This window comes from Monodon monoceros, unplaced genomic scaffold (genome assembly GCF_005190385.1).
Source record: "Monodon monoceros isolate NGI ecotype Baffin Bay Population unplaced genomic scaffold, NGI_Narwhal_1 Super_Scaffold_21, whole genome shotgun sequence".
NCBI classification, from domain to species: Eukaryota; Metazoa; Chordata; class Mammalia; order Artiodactyla; family Monodontidae; genus Monodon; species Monodon monoceros.
In genome coordinates this window covers 93,553,925-93,572,602 of record NW_021703778.1, presented here as the reverse complement: position 1 = coordinate 93,572,602, position 18,678 = coordinate 93,553,925, and the positions used below count along the sequence as shown (strand labels likewise).

The 18,678-nt window shown below is 40.8% G+C and overlaps 1 protein-coding gene across 1 annotated transcript in view; it reads left to right on the top strand.

Moving 5' to 3' along the window:
• The window catches only part of TMCO5A (transmembrane and coiled-coil domains 5A), an 80,265-nt gene extending 67,480 nt beyond the window's left edge, over positions 1-12,785 (top strand). The window contains exon 11 of the mRNA XM_029237122.1: positions 12,540-12,785. Coding sequence (XP_029092955.1) covers positions 12,540-12,785 — 246 coding nt within the window. The remainder of the gene's footprint in view (positions 1-12,539) is intronic.
• The last annotated feature ends 5,893 nt before the right edge of the window (positions 12,786-18,678 follow it).

Here is an 18,678-nt window from a genome sequence, read left to right as displayed (position 1 = left end):
TTTCTGACCACAACGCTATGAGATTAGAAATCAATTACAGGGAAAATAACGTAAAAAACACAAATCCATGGAGGCTAAACAATACGTTACTAAATAACCAAGAGATCACTGAAGAAATCAAAGAGGAAATCAAAAAATACCTAGAGACAAATGACAATGAAAACACGACGATCCTAAACCTATGGGATGCAGCAAAAGCAGTTCTAAGAGGGAAGTTTATAGCTATACAAGCCTACCTCAAGGAACAAGAAAAATATCAAATAAACAATCTAACGTTACACCTAAAGGAACTAGAGAAAGAAGAACAAACAAAAGCCAAAGTTAGCAGAAGGAAAGAAGTCATAAAGATCAGAGGAGAAATAAATGATACAGAAACAAAGAAAACAATAGCAAAGATCAATAAAACTAAAAGCTGGTTCTCTGAGAAGATAAACAAAATTGATAAACCATTAGCCAGACTCATCAAGAAAAACAGGGAGAGGACTCAAATCAATAAAATTAGAAATGAAACAGGAGAAGTTACAACAGACACCGCAGAAATACAAAGCATCCTAAGAGACTACTACAAGCAACTCTATGCCAATAAAATGGACAACCTGAAAGAAATGGACAAATTCTTAGAAAGGATAACCTTCCAAGACTGAACCAGGAAGAAATAGAAAATATGAACAGATCAATCACAAGTAATGAAATTGAAACTGTGATTAAAAATCTTCCAACAAACAAAAGCCCAGGACCAGATGGCTTCACAGGTGAATTCTGTCAAACATTTAGAGAAGAGCTAACACCCATCCTTCTAAAATTCTTCCAAAAAATTGCAGAGGAAGAAAAACTCACAAGCTCATTCTATGAGGCCACCATCACCCTGAGACAAAAACCAAAGATACTACAAAAAAAGAAAATTACAGACCAACATCACTGATGAATATAGATGCAAAAATCCTCAACAAAATACTAGCAAACACAGTCCAACAACGCATTAAAAGGATCATACACCATGATCAAGTGGGATTTATCCCAGAGCTGCAAAGATTCTTCAATATACGCAAATCAATCAATGTGATACACCATAATAACAAATTGAAGAATCAAAACCATATGATCATCTCAATAGATGCAGAAAAAGCTTTTGACAAATTTCAACACCCATTTATGATAAAAACTATCCAGAAAGTGGGCATAGAGGGAAACTACTTCAACATAATAAAGGCCATATACAACAAACCCACAGCAAACATCATTCTCAATGGTGAAAAACTGAAAGCATTTCCTCTAAGATTAGGAACAAGACAAGGATGTCCACTCTCACCACTATTATTCAACATAATTTTGGAAGTCCTAGCCATGGCAATCAGAGAAGAAAAAGAAATAAAAGGAATACAAATGGGAAAAGAAATAAAACTGTCACTGTTTGCAGATGACATGATATTATACATAGAGAATCCTAAAGATGCTACCAGAAAACTACTAGAGCTAATCAATGAATTTGGTGAAGTTGCAGGAAACAAAATTAACACACAGAAATCTCTTGCATTCCTATACACTAAGATGAAAAATCTGAAAAAGAAATTAAGGAAACACTCCCATTTACTATTGCAACAAAAAGACTAAAATACCTAGGAATAAACCTACCTAGGGAGACAAAAGACCTGTATGCAGAAAACTATAAGACACTGATAAAAGAAATTAAACATGATACCAACAGTTGGAGAGATATACCATGTTCTTGGATTGGAAGAATCAATATTGTGAAAATGACTGTACTACCCAAAGCAATCTACAGATTGAATGCAATCCCTATCTAATTACCAACGGCATTTTTTTACAGAACTAGAACAAAAAAATCTTAAAATCTGTATGGAGACACAAAAGACCCCGAATAGACAAAGCAGTCTTGAGGGGAAAAAAAGCAGAGCTGGAGGAATCATACTCCCTGACTTCAGACTATACTACAAAGCTACATTAATCATGACAATATGGTACTGGCACAAAAACAGAACTATAGATCGATGGAACAAGATAGAATTCCCAGAGATAAAACCACTCACCTATGGTCAACTAATCTATGACAAAGGAGGCAAGAATATACAATGGAGAAAAGACAGTCTCTTCAATAAGTGGTGCTGGGAAAACTGGACAGCTACATGTAAAAGAATGAAATCAGAACACTCCCTAACACCATACACAAAAATAAACTCAAAATGGATTAAAGACCTAAATGTAAGACCGGACACTATAAAACTCTTAGAGGAAAACATAGGAAGAACACTCTTTGACATAAATCACAGCAAGATCTTTTTTGATCCACCTCCTAGAGTAATGGAAATAAAAACAAAAATAAATAAATGGGACCTAATGAAACTTAAAAGCTTTTGCACAGCAAAGGAAACCATAAACAAGACGAAAAGACAACCCTCAGAATGGGAGAAAATATTTGCAAACGATTCATCAGACAAAGGATTAATCTCCAACATATATAAACAGCTCATGCAGCTCAATATTAAAAAAACAAACAACCCAATCCAAACATGGGCAGAAGACCTAAATAGACATTTCTCCAAAGAAGACATACAGATGGCCAAGAAGCACATGAAAAGTTGCTCAATATCAAAAATTATTAGAGAAATGCAAATCAAAACTACAATGAGGTATCACCTCACACCAGTCAGAATGGGCATCATCAGAAAATCTACAAACAACAAATGCTGGAGAGGGTGTGGAGAAAAGGGAACCCTCTTGCACTGTTGGTGGGAATGTAAATTGATACAGCCACTATGGAGAACAGTATGGAGGTTCCTTAAAAAACTAAAAACAGGGCTTCCCTGGTGGCGCAGTGGTTGAGAGTCCACCTGCCGATGCAGGGGACACAGGTTCATGCCCCAGTCCGGGAAGATCCCACATGCCGCGGAGCGGCTAGGCCCGTGAGCCATGGCTGCTGAGCCTGCGCATCCAGAGCCTGTGCTCCACAACGGGAGAGGCCACAACAGTGAGAGGCCCACGTACCGGAAAAAAAAAAAAAAAAATTAAAAACAGAATTACCATATGACCCAGCAATCTCACTACTGGGCATATACCCTGAGAAAACCATAATTCAAAAAGACACATGCACCCCAATGTTCATTGCAGCACTATTTACAATAGCCAGGTCATGGAAGCAACCTAAATGCCCATCAACAGAAGAATGGATAAAGAAGATGTGGTACATATATACAATGGAATATTACTCAGCCACAAAAAGGAATGAAATTGGGTCATTTGTAGAAATGTGGATGCATCTAGAGACTGTCATATAGAGTGAAGTAAGTCAGAAAGAGCAAAACAAATACCGTATATTAACGCATATATGTGGAACTTAGAAAATGGTACAGATGAACCTGTTTGCAAGGCAGAAATTGAGACACAGAAGTGGAAAAAAAACCTATGGACACCAAGGGGGGAAAGCAGTGGGGGTTTGGGGTGTGTGTGATGAATTGGGCGATTGGGATTGACATGTATACACTGATGTGTATAAAATGGATGACTAATAAGAACCTGCTGTATAAAAAAATAAATAAAATTAAATTTAAAAAATATTCTTCAGGGGCTTCCCTGGTGGCGCAGTGGTTAAGAAGCTGCCTAGTGATGCAGGGGACACGGGTTCGAGCCCTGGTCTGGGAAGATCCCACATGCTGCGGAGCAACTAGGTCCGTGTGCCACAACTACTGAGCCTGAGCTCTAGAGCCCACGTGCCACAACTACTGAAGCCCACGTGCCGCAACTACTGAAGCCCACGCACCTAGAGCCCGTGCTCTGCAACAAGAGAAGCCACCGCAATGAGAAGCCCGTGCACTGCAAGCAAGATTAGCCCCCGCTCGCTGCAACTAGAGAAAGCCGGTGCACAGCAAGGACCCAACACAGCCAAAAATAAATAAATAAAATAAATTTATATTTTTTAAAAAAGAATGGATGTAAAAAAATATATTCTTCAGTAGAAACTATTAAATGACAGTATACACACTAAAACTCTTGGACTCCCTCTTCAAAATCCTCACATTGTTAGGTCCACAAATCCTAGACTATTATATCCAATCCTAACCAAGCCCCTGCACTGAAAGACCCACCTTCATCTAGGTAGGTCTTCAAAATCTCAAAAGATATCCTGACTTTGCCCTTCCACTTCTGAGGTTCTATTAAGACTATATCAAGGTTATGTTCTCCCTTACCACGGTAAGAACAAACTCAGCTTTGCACTATCAAAGGTAGTTTTGGTGACATTTTCGAGAGCTAGTATTTGACCTAAGGCCCAGAAGTGAAGATAAAGCAGCAAGCCATGGTTTTACTTTGTGATTGAGTGTTTATATGTGAACTTTTGGTGGAGGGGGCAGTAGGGAAATGTGTTGCAGGGTGGTAGGGAAGAGAAAGAAATGTACAGATGTATGCGACTTTAAAATTTATAAGAGGCTTCCACAACCAATATCTCATTTGACCCTTATGATAATGCTTTGTAGTAGACAGGTCATATATTACCATCCTTCTTTTAAAGATAGAGACACTAGACTTATAGAGGTTAAGTGAGTTTAAGATTTGGGACACATAACGTGAAACAGATAGAAGAAAATTCTAAAGCAGAGGTCAGCAAACTGCATTCTGTAGGCCAAACCTGGCCCCACGGTCTGTTTATGTAAGGAAAATTGTGTTGGAACACAGCCATGTCCATTTCTTTGCATAATTGTCTATGGCTGCTTTAGTGCTACAACAGCATCACTGAATCGCTCTGACAGAGAACATATGGCCCACAAAGCCTAGCATATTTACTATCTGGCTCTCTACAGAAAAGGTCTACCAGCCTCTATTCTAAAGCAAGATGTCATAAAGTTAACTCTCAAATAAATGAGATAAAATGATTAAACACTAAAGGCTTGAAGCTATCAATCAGATAGTTCATCATCAGGCAAAGGGACATTTGATAATATGAAGTGATAAATTGCCAGGTTCTAAGGTTTCTATATCATAGAAAAGAGTCTTCCTGGGTAGTTCTCAACCCAGATCCAGAGTGCGTAGATACTATGAATTGAAATTATGTTGGAAAAGAATGATCCACCAGCCAGATTGCAGGCATCCATGCAGCAGCAAGTAGGAACACAAATAGCTACAGTAATAAAAATATTGTTGATGAAACTTGAACTTTAGAGAATTTGAGCATCAGAAAATATCAGGAGAATGTCCTATAATCACTGAATCAGCAATAGCTGAGAAAGGAAACCAGTGTGACATAAGCAGGAGTGAATTATCAGGAAATACAATAGCTTAGTGGATAACAGAGTCAGCTTTCCGGAAACTCACAAGAGTTATGTCTGCTTTTTTATTTTCCAGCTACAGCCTGAACTTCAGCCTCTGCACAGATCTCCCTGCTTCCAGGGTTGCTCCCCTATAGTCTACTCTCCAAACAAAATGGTCCTTTCTCAACGGCACTTAGATCATGTTACTGCTTGAAACCTTCCAATGGCTTCACATTTCACCAGAGGAAGATTTTCCTTGAAGCTAATAAAGCTGCAGATTCAGGACCCTCACTTGCACAAGGACCTTTGGAGGCCCTGGCAATGTATTCACATGGTCATTTTATTTTTAATTTGTTAATTGTGAGATATTTTAACCTCCACTGTCTAATTTTGAATTTCCCTCTGTCACAATTCTCTATGAGTTGAGTGGTGCTAATAGCCACAGGCACTTTGGGATCTAGTTAAGGAGAAGTTGAGTTAGAAAAGCATTTAGTTTGAGTTAGTGGTATATACTATAGTAGTTCAAGGTTATTGCAGTGTAAAGTTTTTGCTGGCATAGGCATGCCTTCTAGGAATACTTCTACTATCCTCAGTGCCAGCATACACTGTGACATTAAAGATCAAACCTAGAGGTCAAAAGATAGGAACTTCTCTTCATCACACAAGAAATAGTGGCTAGTGAAGGAGAAAAGGGGCTTGAAACATGGAGCCAGAAGCTAGTCTGTGGAAAATTCTTACAAATCTTATAGTTCATATAAAAAAGAAATCTGAGAGAAACTTCCCCAAATTTAACAACAATCCTAGAAAAGTACACAGAATTACCCATAATGAGTTGTGAAATAAAACTCTGCTACACTATGCATAAAAAATAAAAAAGTTTTGATCGAATAAGGTAAAGGAAAGACTGAATTTTCTTTCTATTCTTCCTCTAGAAAATGGTATTACAAAATAATATGTAAAGAGGTACTCAAAAGGACTTCCCTGGTGGCGCAGTGGTTAAGAATACCCCTGCCAATGCAGGGGACACGGGTTCAATCCCTGGTCCGGGAAGATTCCACACGCCGCAAAGCGACTAAGCCTGTGTGCCACAACTACTGAGCCCACGTGCCGCAACTACTGAAGCCCGCGTGCCTAGAGCTCGTGCTCTGCAACAAGAAGCCACCACAATGAGAAGCCTGCACACTGCAACTAAGAGTAGACCCCACTCGCCACAACTAGAGAAGGCCTGCACGCAGCAACAAAGACCCAACACAGACAAAAATAGAAAAAAATGTTTTAATTTAAAAAAATTTTTTAAATAAAGAGGTAATCAAAGAGATTTGAGCCAGAAATAATGAAGTGGAATAAGGTAATACAGAGGGGTGTCTCAGTTAATTAGTAAAATTATTATGGGTTGTTTTTTTTTTATTTTGTGGTGTGTGTAGTGCAGGGGAGGAAAAAAAAATTTTTTTTCCTCTACCCTCCCAGGTTCTGCATCTGGGGCCCTGGGAATTAAATTGACAAAAGACAGATTAACAAGGGGAAAATAAGCAGAGTTTATTAACAGGAGCGATGCACAGACACACAGAAGAAACTAAGCAATGAGTAACTCCAAGGGGTAGTTAGAACTTGGGGCTTATATAGTATCTTGCCAAAGGATAATAAATTTTTATAGAAGTGGCAAGATAAAAGAAAAGGGATTTGACATTTAGGGGCAGCAAACCGGGAAAGTAAATATATGGGGGAAATGAATAGAAGATAAGGGTTGTTTTAGTAGTTTGTTATATAGATTCCTCTCTATCTCTGCACTGATAAGAGTCTCTAATGATTAGGTGTCCTTTTGCCCTTCCTCATATGATAGTGGGGAAGACAGGAGCTTTTTTTACATCTGCTGTTCCTCATTGTCTTCAGCTCAAAATAATCCTTATGCCAAAGTGGTATATTTGGGGGTGGCATATTCCTATCCCCTATATTGGTATTTGTCACTTTTAAAAAACTGGTGATTTCTTTTTTTTTTAATATATTTATTTATTTTTGGCTGCATTGAGTCTTCGGTGCTGCGCACAGGTTTTCTCTACTTGCGGCAAGTGGGGGCTGCGGTGCGTGGGCTTCTCATTGCAGTGGCTTCTCTTGTTGTGGAACATGGGCTTTAGGCGTATGGGCTCAGTAGTTATGGCTCACGGGCTCTAGAGCACAGGCTCAGTAGTTGTGGTGCACGGGCTTAGTTGCTCTGCGGCATGTGGGATCTTCCTGGATCAGGGCTCGAACCTGTGTCCCCTACACTGGCAGGCAGATTCTTAACCACTTCGCCACCAGGGAAGCCCAAAATTGGTGATTTCTTGTGGGGTCTTTTTTTCCCATTCCAAATAAGTATTCAGGTTTGTCCCTAATTTTATATTCCTTTACATATATTCAATACAAGGCCTCAAGGACTAAAATTCCAAACCCCACAAATCCTGGATGCACCCTTAAATCTCAGAGTTAAATACAATGCCCTAATAATTAGCCTGGCAAGGCTTGCACGATGGGGCCCTGCTACTCTCTGACTCCTCTCCAACACTCTCACCTGCTGGCACTCCACTCAAGATGCTATAGCCAAGCTGTTCCTGAGTCACACTCAGAACCTCCCCACCACAGGACTTTTGCACTGGCTGTTTCCTGTCTAAAATGCTCTTTCCCCAGATACCACCATGACTTTTCTCTTACTTTCTTCAGATCTCTGTTATTGTCTTAATGGAGCAGACTTCCCTGATTACCTTTCTAAAATAGCACTGCCCTCTAGCTCCCATCACTTTCTATTGTCTTTCCTTGACCTAATTTCCTCCTTAACAATCAGCATCACTTAAAGCTCTAACTAGTTGTTTATTATCAATTTCCCCAAGTAGAGTGTAAGCCTCAAGGAGGCAGAGACTATTGTTCATTGCTGTATCCCCAGGGCCTAGAGCAATTTCTGGCTCATAGTTGAGTCAAATTATTTGTTGAGAGAAAGAACAAAAGAATAAATGAGAGAGAATTATTAATACCTGAATTTAAAGGGATTAGTAGTAAATGCAAGACTAAGTTATAGCTGTACCTGATTTTATTTGCAATTTGCTATGTATATTATATAGTTTGATAAACTATATGTGATTCACTATATGTGGAGAGCAGGAGTTTAGCTGTTTTCAACTACAACTTATAGTTGCATATAAAAGGCCAAAGTAAAGAACCTTTTCAAGTGTTACTGAGGACAAATAAACTGTATGGACACAGTATATATGTATGACTCTTTCTGATAAGGTAAACCAGGCGAACAATATTTTTACCAAACAGCACCTGTTGGAGGCCCATTCCTATCGGTTAATAACATTCCTTTCACAATATCTTAAACTTACAGTGCAAACTGCCTTTTCAAAATGTTTTTAAAACTGTGATTTATTTCTCATAAAATTAAACAGAGGACCTCATATCCTGCAAGCCGGAAGAAGTTTCAGAGATTACGGGGCCTGATGGTTCCCAAGCCAGCTGTGTATTAGGAGGACCTGGGGAGTATGTTTCAAGGAAAGAAAAGAAAGAGAGAGAGAGATTACCAAGCCCAGGAGCTTTTTTTTTTTTTTTTAACAGGCTCTCCTCTGACTGTTACCCAGCCTTCCTGACTCGCAGTATTCGGGAGCTGCTGAACTTGTTTGCTCCTCTTGTTTACCGTGTCTCACCAAGTGTATATAAACCTTGAATAGGAAATAGAAAAAAAGAATCCAATACCAGCTGAGATAGTGGTTCTCATTCTGACTAAACAAGTAGAGTCACCTGGAAAGCTTTCATTCCACTGGCTAGGCTCTGCCCCAGGCTAATTGTATCAAAATCTCTGGGTGGGACCTATAGTATTGCTGTTTTAAAATCGTCACAGTGAGTCTAATGTGTAGCCAGGAATAAGGAACCCTGATCTAGAAGAAAATAATTTCAAGAAACAAGGCACTTTCTATTTCCTGAGTCTGGAAATCATACTGCCAAAAATCAACTTGGAGACAGCCCGTTCAACTGACATTTTTATAGTTGAGAATCTTGGATTTTAGAGAGAAACTTGCCCAAGGTCAAATCATTAGTTAGAGGCTGATTTAGAACCTGAACCCAGGTGTCTCATGTTTAAAGCTGGTTATCACTTTTACTGCATCAAAATCTCCTGATCCACCGTACTTCATTCCATAAGCAAGCCTTGAGTAAGATTCTATCAGGTCACTCTATCTCCTGGTCATACTAGGGCTTCATTTCTGCAGTGAGTCACAGACAGGGAACAGTTACAGATCAGATTAAATGGTAGGCTAGCTAAGCTGCTCCAGGACACCAATCTCTAACAGTATTTTTCAAACTTGCCTGGTCAAGAGTCATATGTAGGGAAATGGTTAATAATACAGATTCTCAGAGCTCTCCACTGAAAAGTCAGCACAGGAACTTGGAATACGTAATTTACAAGGGTTGCAGTTCATTCATGTGCTGTGCAAGTTTGGAAAAGACTGTACTAAAATATATGATATTTTTATCCCACTTAATTCTGATTTCCACATATGACTTTTTACATGAGGAGTCAGCAAACTTTTTTCCATAAAGGGTCAGTTAGAAATAGTTTAGGCTTTGCAAGCCATGTGGTCTCATTTGCAACTGCTCAACTTGCCTTTATAATATGAAAGCAGCCATAGATAATATAAATGAATGGAGTGGCTATATTCCAATACGACTAATTACAAAAACAGATAGGGAGCTGGATTTGACCCATACACCATAATTTGGCAACCTCCTAGTTTAGATAACAACCAAAATATAAGTTTATAATTATATCATTTAGAAGTATTTGCCTACAAGACATAAAAACTAACAGTGACTACAGCAAATGAGGGTTTCTTTTATCTCACATAACAAATTTAGACCCAAGTATTTGCTAATGTTAGTTTAGCAATTTAATGATGTCTTGGAAGTGGCAGCATCTGCCTCCAGAAACCTCTAGAAGACATCTCCTTATGTATCACTGGCTAGATCTGGATGACATACCTATGTAAAGTTCATGACTAAGCTCACTATCTCTGAAACCAAGGGAATTCTACCGAAAATGTGTGTATGCTGGGGAGGAAGGAGAGGGTACAGAGAACTATTAACAAGGAATAAAGCTGGATAAGTAGCGCATTTTGGTAGTCAACTAACAGTGCCCAGCACTGTCCGCCTCTTTGGCAATCTAACTGCCACACACATATCCTTCTTCCTACACAGGCAGTTCATAGAGGTGTATTCACATCCTCCCCAAAGGAGATAAACCACAAAGTCCCATCTAGCTACTATATCCAGGTCCAAATCTAGGATCTCTAGGTGATGCTCAATTTTCTTCATTTGGTCCAAAGATATCTACTTATAGATCTGGAAGTTTTCTCTAAAGAACAGGTTATCTGCTACCAACACACTTAATATACAATGGTGGGAAAAGACTAAATCAATAGTTAATATTTACTATCATATACTCCATCCAGTTAGAAAGGAATAGTGGAAAATGCCTGTCCTCTCAATGGAGAAAGTTCCTTGGTTAATCAATCTGACAGTTCCTATTTCTGCTTGTGAAAATCTATTTTTCTTCCATAGCCTCTGGTTCTTTCCTCTATAAGATATTCTTTAACCACTATTTTCAATACCTAAATCTGAGATGGGCATTCAGGAGAAAGTTATTTTCTAATTTTAGCAACCTCTACATGTTGGTACAAGTTTAGACACCTCAGGATTTCTTTTGAGGTTCAACAATTATATGCAGCGGTTGGTGAGGCTTGCTTCATCTTTAACAATGAAGTTCCTCTCAAAAATTTAGTAGATTCCGTCTATTTGGTCCTGGTCAATTCCTTGCATTAGTAACCACAGCTAAAGATTTTGTCTAGACATAGTCTTTGAGGCTAAGGACTCTTGTCTCCCTGCTGCTAGATCCTGTACTCTTCCAAATCCTCTGGCATTTAACACACATAATCAGTTCTTTGTGGTAAGAAGCCCCAGTTTTATCGGTCTTAAGGGTGCCAATTTCTCATCTCTGCTTGTTTTAACGTGGGGTACCAAAGACACCATCTATAACACTGCAATGGTATAAATTATGGGACTCTGTTCATTTAGATTGTAGATCATAGTTAGAGTACCTTTGCTTGCAAAGTCATACTTTTCTCTCTGCATGGAGATTAGCTATCTAGCTTAAGTTTGCCTCTCCTAGTAGGACTTCTTTGCTAACAACAGAGCCCCATCCAACATCTGAACCCAATTTAACCGCTACATTGGTCCTCACGTACATCCATGGAAACTGAAGAGAGCCTTGAAGCATAGCTTGAAAATCACAGATTGAAAACACACAACCATTTATGGGTAAATTACCTGAAATTTTACCCCATATAAATTACTTATTTTGACTGGCAAGTGGGTAGTATGAGGGATAGCTAGAAATGTCTTGCCAAGGTCATCTCAGTTCCAATATTCCTTATCGTTTGCCCAAGAGACATGGATGCTGGGATATCAACCACGAGGGAACAGAGTAAGTGACCAGCACTTAGAAAACCAATTGATATATTTTGCATAAATTTAAGAAAATCTGCAGTAAAAAACTTGATGTTTCTTTTTCAAGGCAAGTGAAGATAAATCCAAGAAGGGAAAAAGTGCAAACTTTCCCTGATGGCCTCATTTATTTTTTTATACAGTTGAATAATACACGTATATTTATAAATATGTATATATTTGCAAATTTTTTTTGGAAAGAGGTGAGAAACGGAGAGTAGAAAAGGAAGAGTTCCAGTTCAAAATGGCGACATAAACGGGTCCTGAACTCAACTCCTCCCGCAAACACACCAGATCTACAGATATATATGGAACACGGTCCTCTGGAAACAAAAAAAAAAACCCTGAAAACTGGCTGAACAACTCCTATACATCAGGTCGCTGAGAGAAAGCCCACATAGAAGCAGGTAGAGAGGCTGGGACAATCTCGTCATAAACCCCACACTCGGTACAGCAACCCACAATGGGGTGGGAACTCAAAACCCGAGCTTCTCCCTGAGGAGCAAAGGGTTTGAACCCCACATGTGGCATACCCAAATTTTAAGACGTACACCTGAGAGACAGGCCTCCAAAACGTCCAGCGTTAAAAACCAACAGGGCTTGTGTCCCCGAGACCCGCAGGTTATGAGGATCTGAGAATGGGCTCTCATAGGGCTCAGTGCTCAGACTCACCTGCCCAGGGCCCAGCACAGGAGCAGCAGATCCAGGACCGCCCAGAGCGTGTGGGAGAAGCTCATTTGCTTTGTGCTTGTTCTGGAGCCTCGGCCTGAGGGTCAAGCAGCTGGTTTGGAGGCCTACCCCGCCCTCCGGGACGGAGACGAGGACGCCATCTTTATGCTGCTGCGGCGTTCACGCAGGGATCTCTGGCGGGAGATTCTTCGCGCGGCTGGTGAGCCAATCCCTGCAGCCGCTGCCCTGGGAACGCCCCTTGATCACGTGGCTCTGGGGCCTGAGGGAGATGAGCGGGCTTCAGCGCCTTACGCTTGGGTCAAACGGACAGTATAGAGTTGCTCACTTTCAAAGCTGTTGCTTTCCAGTCAGCCTAAATCTAGGAGCTTAATGCTTTGGAACGCTGACAGTTCTTAGCCCCCTCAACTCCTGGGGGCCATTAAAAAAAAATAGGCTGCTTGGACACTCACAAATGTTTGAGAGACAACCAAGAGCTGGGGCAGAGTTGAGCGAGAAGTTTCATCTCGTACACGAGCCCACTCCTTCAAGACTGTGAGAGGTGAGTGACTTTTCTCTAATGCATAGAAACCAACACAGAAAGTCAAGCAAAAATGAAACAGAGGGAAGGAGGGAGGAAAGACCGTGAAATGGCAAGATGGAAAAAGAAAAGCTATGTGTGATAAAACTGATAAAGATCCAGGGGTCAAAATGGATAAATTCAGGGCTTCCCTGGTGGCGCAGTGTTGAGAGTCCGCCTGCCGGGCCCGTGAGCCATGGCCGCTGAGCCTGCGCATCCGGAGCCTGGGCTCCGCAACGGGAGAGGCCACAACAGTGAGAGGCCCGCGTACCGCAAAAAAAAAAAAAAGGATAAATTCAGCCACTCATTCACTATTCAAGAGTTATTAGACACTAACTTTGTTCTAGGGATCTCATGCCAGGTCCTGGGGGTACAAAGATGGGAGTGCTGCCTTGGTGGTGCCTAAGAGCAGACGGAGACAGGGCTGCTGTGCTGCAGAATTTCAGAGAATGCCCTCTAGAGGCATACAGTGAGGTGGCCCTGGGTGGGCACACTAGGCTTGAACAATGAAATAAGTCTTATAGGAGTCATGAACTCTGAGAGCAAAGGGATAGTGACTAAGACCATCTGGATGAGTTAGGGACAGCCTTACGTAGAAGGTGATAGCTGAGCTGACTTCAGAAAATGAGTGGAGGCTTGCCAGCCAGAGAAAGGGGGAAGGGTCTGCCAGGCACTGGATAAGGTGACCATGTGTCAGAATTCTGATGCCTAAAGTCTCTGTGCTCCATAAGATGCCTATATTCAAAACAAGCAACCTAGTGTGTAAGGAACTTCCTTAAAGTCACATAGTGGAACTACACAGAAAAATCAGTGAAAACTCACTTGAATCAAGACTTGAAAGAAAACAAAATCTCCTGCTTTTTTGTTTCAGTAATAAGGACAACCAGCCTGGGAGCCCTCTCTGAACTGCTTGCCCCTCTCACCAAGTAGACATATCAAATGCTGTGGGAAAACCCTAGAAGTTTTCAGTTCCTGCATTTTACCCAACTTTTCTTCCCTTCTGAACAGTGCCAGGAAGGCAAAAAGAAGTAACTAGGACAAGTCAGCAATTCTGTGGAATTTGAGGCAGGTTGCAGAGCCTCTGCTTCAGAATTTTTAAATCTAGAGGTAAGGAAGAGTTAGATAATAACTAGCCTCTGACTTACTCAGTGGTAAGGCATGAAATGCATAGCACTTGTGCTGCAAGAAGGTCATCCGGTTTACAAGCAAGCTCAGGATCCAGAATCTGCAGTTCTGCCTTCCCTGACAGAAGAACACTGGACAGAAGAAAAGTCACCTTCTTTATTAACTGCTCAGCCTAAAAAGAAATTTGCCTTAAGACCAAAGCAACTTTAAAGACTCAACTTAAATTTAGAACTAAGGAAAAAGAAACATAAACTGAGGGCTCTAGACCCTGATGTTTTAACCCTTTTTAAGTTAATCAAACAATTGCAAAGCATGTTTCCACAGTGTAGCATTTTCTTAATTCCCATGATTTATTATCTGGAACAGATGATAAATATGCCAAATATGCTCAAAACATCAGTTTTATCATTTAAAAATGGTACAGATGAACCAATTTCCATGGCAGGAATAGAGATGCAGATGTAGAGAACGGACGTGTGGACACAGAGGGGGAAGGAGAGGTGGGATGAATTGGGAGATTAGGATTGACATATTATATACACTACCACGTGTAAAATAGATAGCTAGTGGGAAGCAGCCGCACAGCACAGGGAGATCAGCTCGGTGCTCTGTGATAACCTAGATGAGTGAGATAGGGGGTGGGAGTGGGATGGGGGGGTGAGGGTGGGAGGGAAGTCCAAGAGGGAGGGAATATATGTATACTTATAGCTGATTCACTTTGTTGTACGGCAGAAACTAACACATCGTAAAGCAATTATACTCCAAGAAAAAAAAAAGCAGTAACGGGTTTCCCATGCGAAAATATATCATTGTTGCTAAACTTATGGTCTCTGAAATCAGACCTCCTTGGTTTAAATTCTAGCTTCACCCCACCTCCCTGTATAACTTTGGCAAATCACTATGTCTTTCTAAACCATAATCCCCTCAACTGCAGAATGGGGCTAATGATAGTAGCCACCTCGCCGGGTTGTAGTGAGGATTAAAGGAGACGACCTGTGCAAACAACCTACCGTATCTTAACTACTCAATAAATCCACTGTTTATCTCCTCATTTCATTCCTGGTATTTTCCCTTTAAATTGTTGGTGGAAAGAGAAACTTATGAGAGTGCTTGGGTTTTTTTTGTTTTTGTTGCGCTTTTGGTGCGGTTTCGGGGTTTGATTTTTTTATTGAGGTATTATTGATTTGCAATATTATATTAGTTTCAGGTGTACAACATAGTGATTCAAAATTCTTCTAGATTATACTCCATTTAAAGTCATTAGAGAGTGCTTGGGTTTTTTTATTTTGTTTTGTTTTGTTTTTTCAGTACGCGGGCGTCTCACCGCCGCGGCCTCTCCCATCGCGGAGCACAGGCTCCGGACGCGCAGGCTCAGCGGCCACGGCTCACAGGCCCAGCCGCTCCACGGCATGTGGGATCCTACCGGACCGGGGCACGAACCCGTGTGCCCCGCATTGGCAGGCGGACTCCCAACCACTGCGCCACCAGGGAAGCCCAGTGCTTGGGTTTTAACGCACTTGCACTCTGGATTTATTTTGAGCTGTCCGTGTTAAGAGCGAGAGAACATCTCTTTCTTCTTTTACTCCTCATATTAGAAAGCCTTAAGCAATGAACTACAGTAGAGACTGCAAGGATAAAGTGTGAATGTATGCAAGAATATTTGAGAGAAGGAATAAAAAAGGAAAATAAAGGTCAAAGGGATTTACAAAATAATTAAAAAGTGGCAATTGGGGCTCCCTGGTGGCGCAGTGGTTGAGAGTCCGCCTGCCGATGCAGGGGACGGGGGTGCGTGCCCCGGTCGGGGAGGATCCCACGTGCCGCGGAGCGGCTAGGCCCGTGAGCCATGGCCGCTGGGCCTGCGCGTCCGGAGCCTGTGCTCCGCAACGGGAGGAGCCACAACAGTGAGAGCCCCGCGTACCGGAAAAAAAAAAAAGAAAGTGGCAGTTGTATTTAGGACAGTCTTAAACATAAGAATCACTAGAGAAAGGAAAGAAGAATCAGCTAGCCTATACAGCCCCAGATCCCAGTCTCCCTGCCTCTCCACAGGTTTGGAATACAGTGGAATCACAAACTGATGTGTACTGAAGTCACCTCTACCTGATCAGCACCAGGTCCTGAACCTCACCATCAGTGACATGGGCCTAAGTTCACTTGGCTCTCCACAAGGCCACCTAACTCACCTTGGCAGTCTGGATGAGTCTAGGCAGGGAATAGCTACATTAAGGGTTTTCTTGGTTTGTTTCTTGTTTGCGTATTTCTTTGTTTGTTTGTTAAAGGGGAGGTGTTAGTTATTTGGGAGCAGAGGAGAACTCCTATTTCCAGTGAGCTACTGCTCACTGTCTTTGATTTTAACTTTTTTTCTTTCCTAGTAAGAAAAGTGTCCCCTGATGCAGAAATGACTTATGACATAGAAAAATGCTTGATTAGTAACCAATCTGTCTGTCTCCAGCTGTGTAGCAGACTCATCTTAAAAACCTTTGGGAGGTTCTACTTGAAGCTGTGGTTTCATTTCAAAGGAATCCAAAAAGTGGGGGTGGAAGAGTGAGATACTATATAGAAAAATCTCTTCCCTTTGTCTTCTGTACTCTTCTAGAAGGGGAGCACAAAAAGAAAATACACAAGGAGGTTCAAACACAGTAAGAATCACAGTTTCTAAAGGATAGTGAGGGGTCAATGATTTGAGAGTCAAGAAATTCATGTCTAATGTTTACTTCAGCTGTGACTTATGAAACGTTGGCGAGGGTCACAGAAACCTCCAGCCCTCGGTTTCCCCATCTGTAAAATGAAGATTTGAATAACTGGGCAACCCATATTACATCTGATGTGTTTTCAGAGACTCAGAATGAAAGTCATGAGCATGTATTAATACAAAGACGAGAGGTTCGCTTCTGAGAGAGACCAGACTAGCAAAAAAAAATTCACATTTGCATGCTAATTGGATGTCCCAGATTAAAGTAATTGAGTAAAAATTAGTGGGAAGAAAAATCTGTGGTTTGGTGATAAAAAGAGAGGACTTTTCTATAAGAAAAATCATAGAGGTTCAGTGACTCTCATTTACTTGGAGGAATTAAAATGCTTCCCCTTCATCCTATAAGGGAAATCCTTGAGAAGTTTGCAGACTGTCACCATCTGTTCAGCAAAACATGCATCAACATAATATTTTCCACATGTTACGTTTTTTTAATTTTGAAAACAGAAATTAATCTTTTCCTAGCCAAATGTTTTACTATAACCATTGCAAAGAAAATTAGGTAGAAGCTCTCTGTTTGGATCCCACTCCTCTCCCTACCCACACCCACCACCAAATCAATTCTTTGCATTTTCTATGGCAATGTATGGCTTAAAGCTAAGAAGAAGCTAGTAATTTGACTTTTTTTCAAAACATAGCAAGTCTATATTTCCTAAGTCTGTAGAACTGCTCTGAAGCCCATCTTTCACGTAGTTGCAAAGTCCTATCTCTCCATTTTCCTCCTCAGAACCTCATAGTGACTTCCATCAACAACTTGATCAAGGCTAAGTTAACTATCACCACTTGGGTATCCACTCTTGGCTATACCATGGCAGCCAACCACCCCTTTCCCTACTATCCTTCTCCCGCCACCACTCCTCTGACTGATGCACTCAGAAACCAGGCCTAGAAGTCAATGTAGTCGGCCAACTAGTGCTTACCAAGCCCCAGCTCTATGCCCAGCACCATGCAAGGGAGAAAAGGACATGGACAAACAATGCTAGACATACTTCCTACCCACAAAGAGCTCACAAACTTGTTGGGAAGAAGCTAGAACTACTAGAGGATAAGACAATAAAAAGCATCCAGTGTGACATGGTAAAAATGATGATGACAGCAATGATGATGGTGATGATCATGGTGATCGGTCAGGATCTCAAAGTTAACTCCTTTATTTCATCTGTGCCTTCTCTTGCAAGTTTCTAGACATTGGTTGGCCAAAGGAAAATGAACTTTTAATCTTGTCTGGTTTAATGTCTAACCTGATCCAATAATTTTGATAGTCCCTTTAAGTAAGACTCAGCTATGTATGCCCATTTTCCAAAATGGTAAAATCTTAGAAGACAGTTGTCCTGTCCATTTAGCTGGTTTTGTGTAGCTCTGAGCAAATCTTGGTCCATCTATGACCTTTGATAATATTATTGTCTCTCCAAAAACTAGATTTATTTCTACCTAACTGCAAGTCCCATAAAGAAAACACTGAGTGATGTGCTTATAAAATACATGTAGAGCAGGCATCATTATTTTTAAACAAGTAAACTGAGGCACAGTGAGTTCAGCAATACTTTAGAATAATTGATATGAGCTGAGTGTGTCACTCCAAAATTCATATGTTAAAGTACTAACTCCCAGTACCTCAGAATGTGACTGTATTTGGAGATAGTCTTTAAAGAGGTAATTAAAATTAAGATGAGGTCATTCAGGTGGGCCTTAATCAGTATCAGTGTGTCCTTCTAAGAACAGGAAATTTGAACACTGATGGGCTCAGCAGGAAGACCATGTTAAGAAACAGGGATATG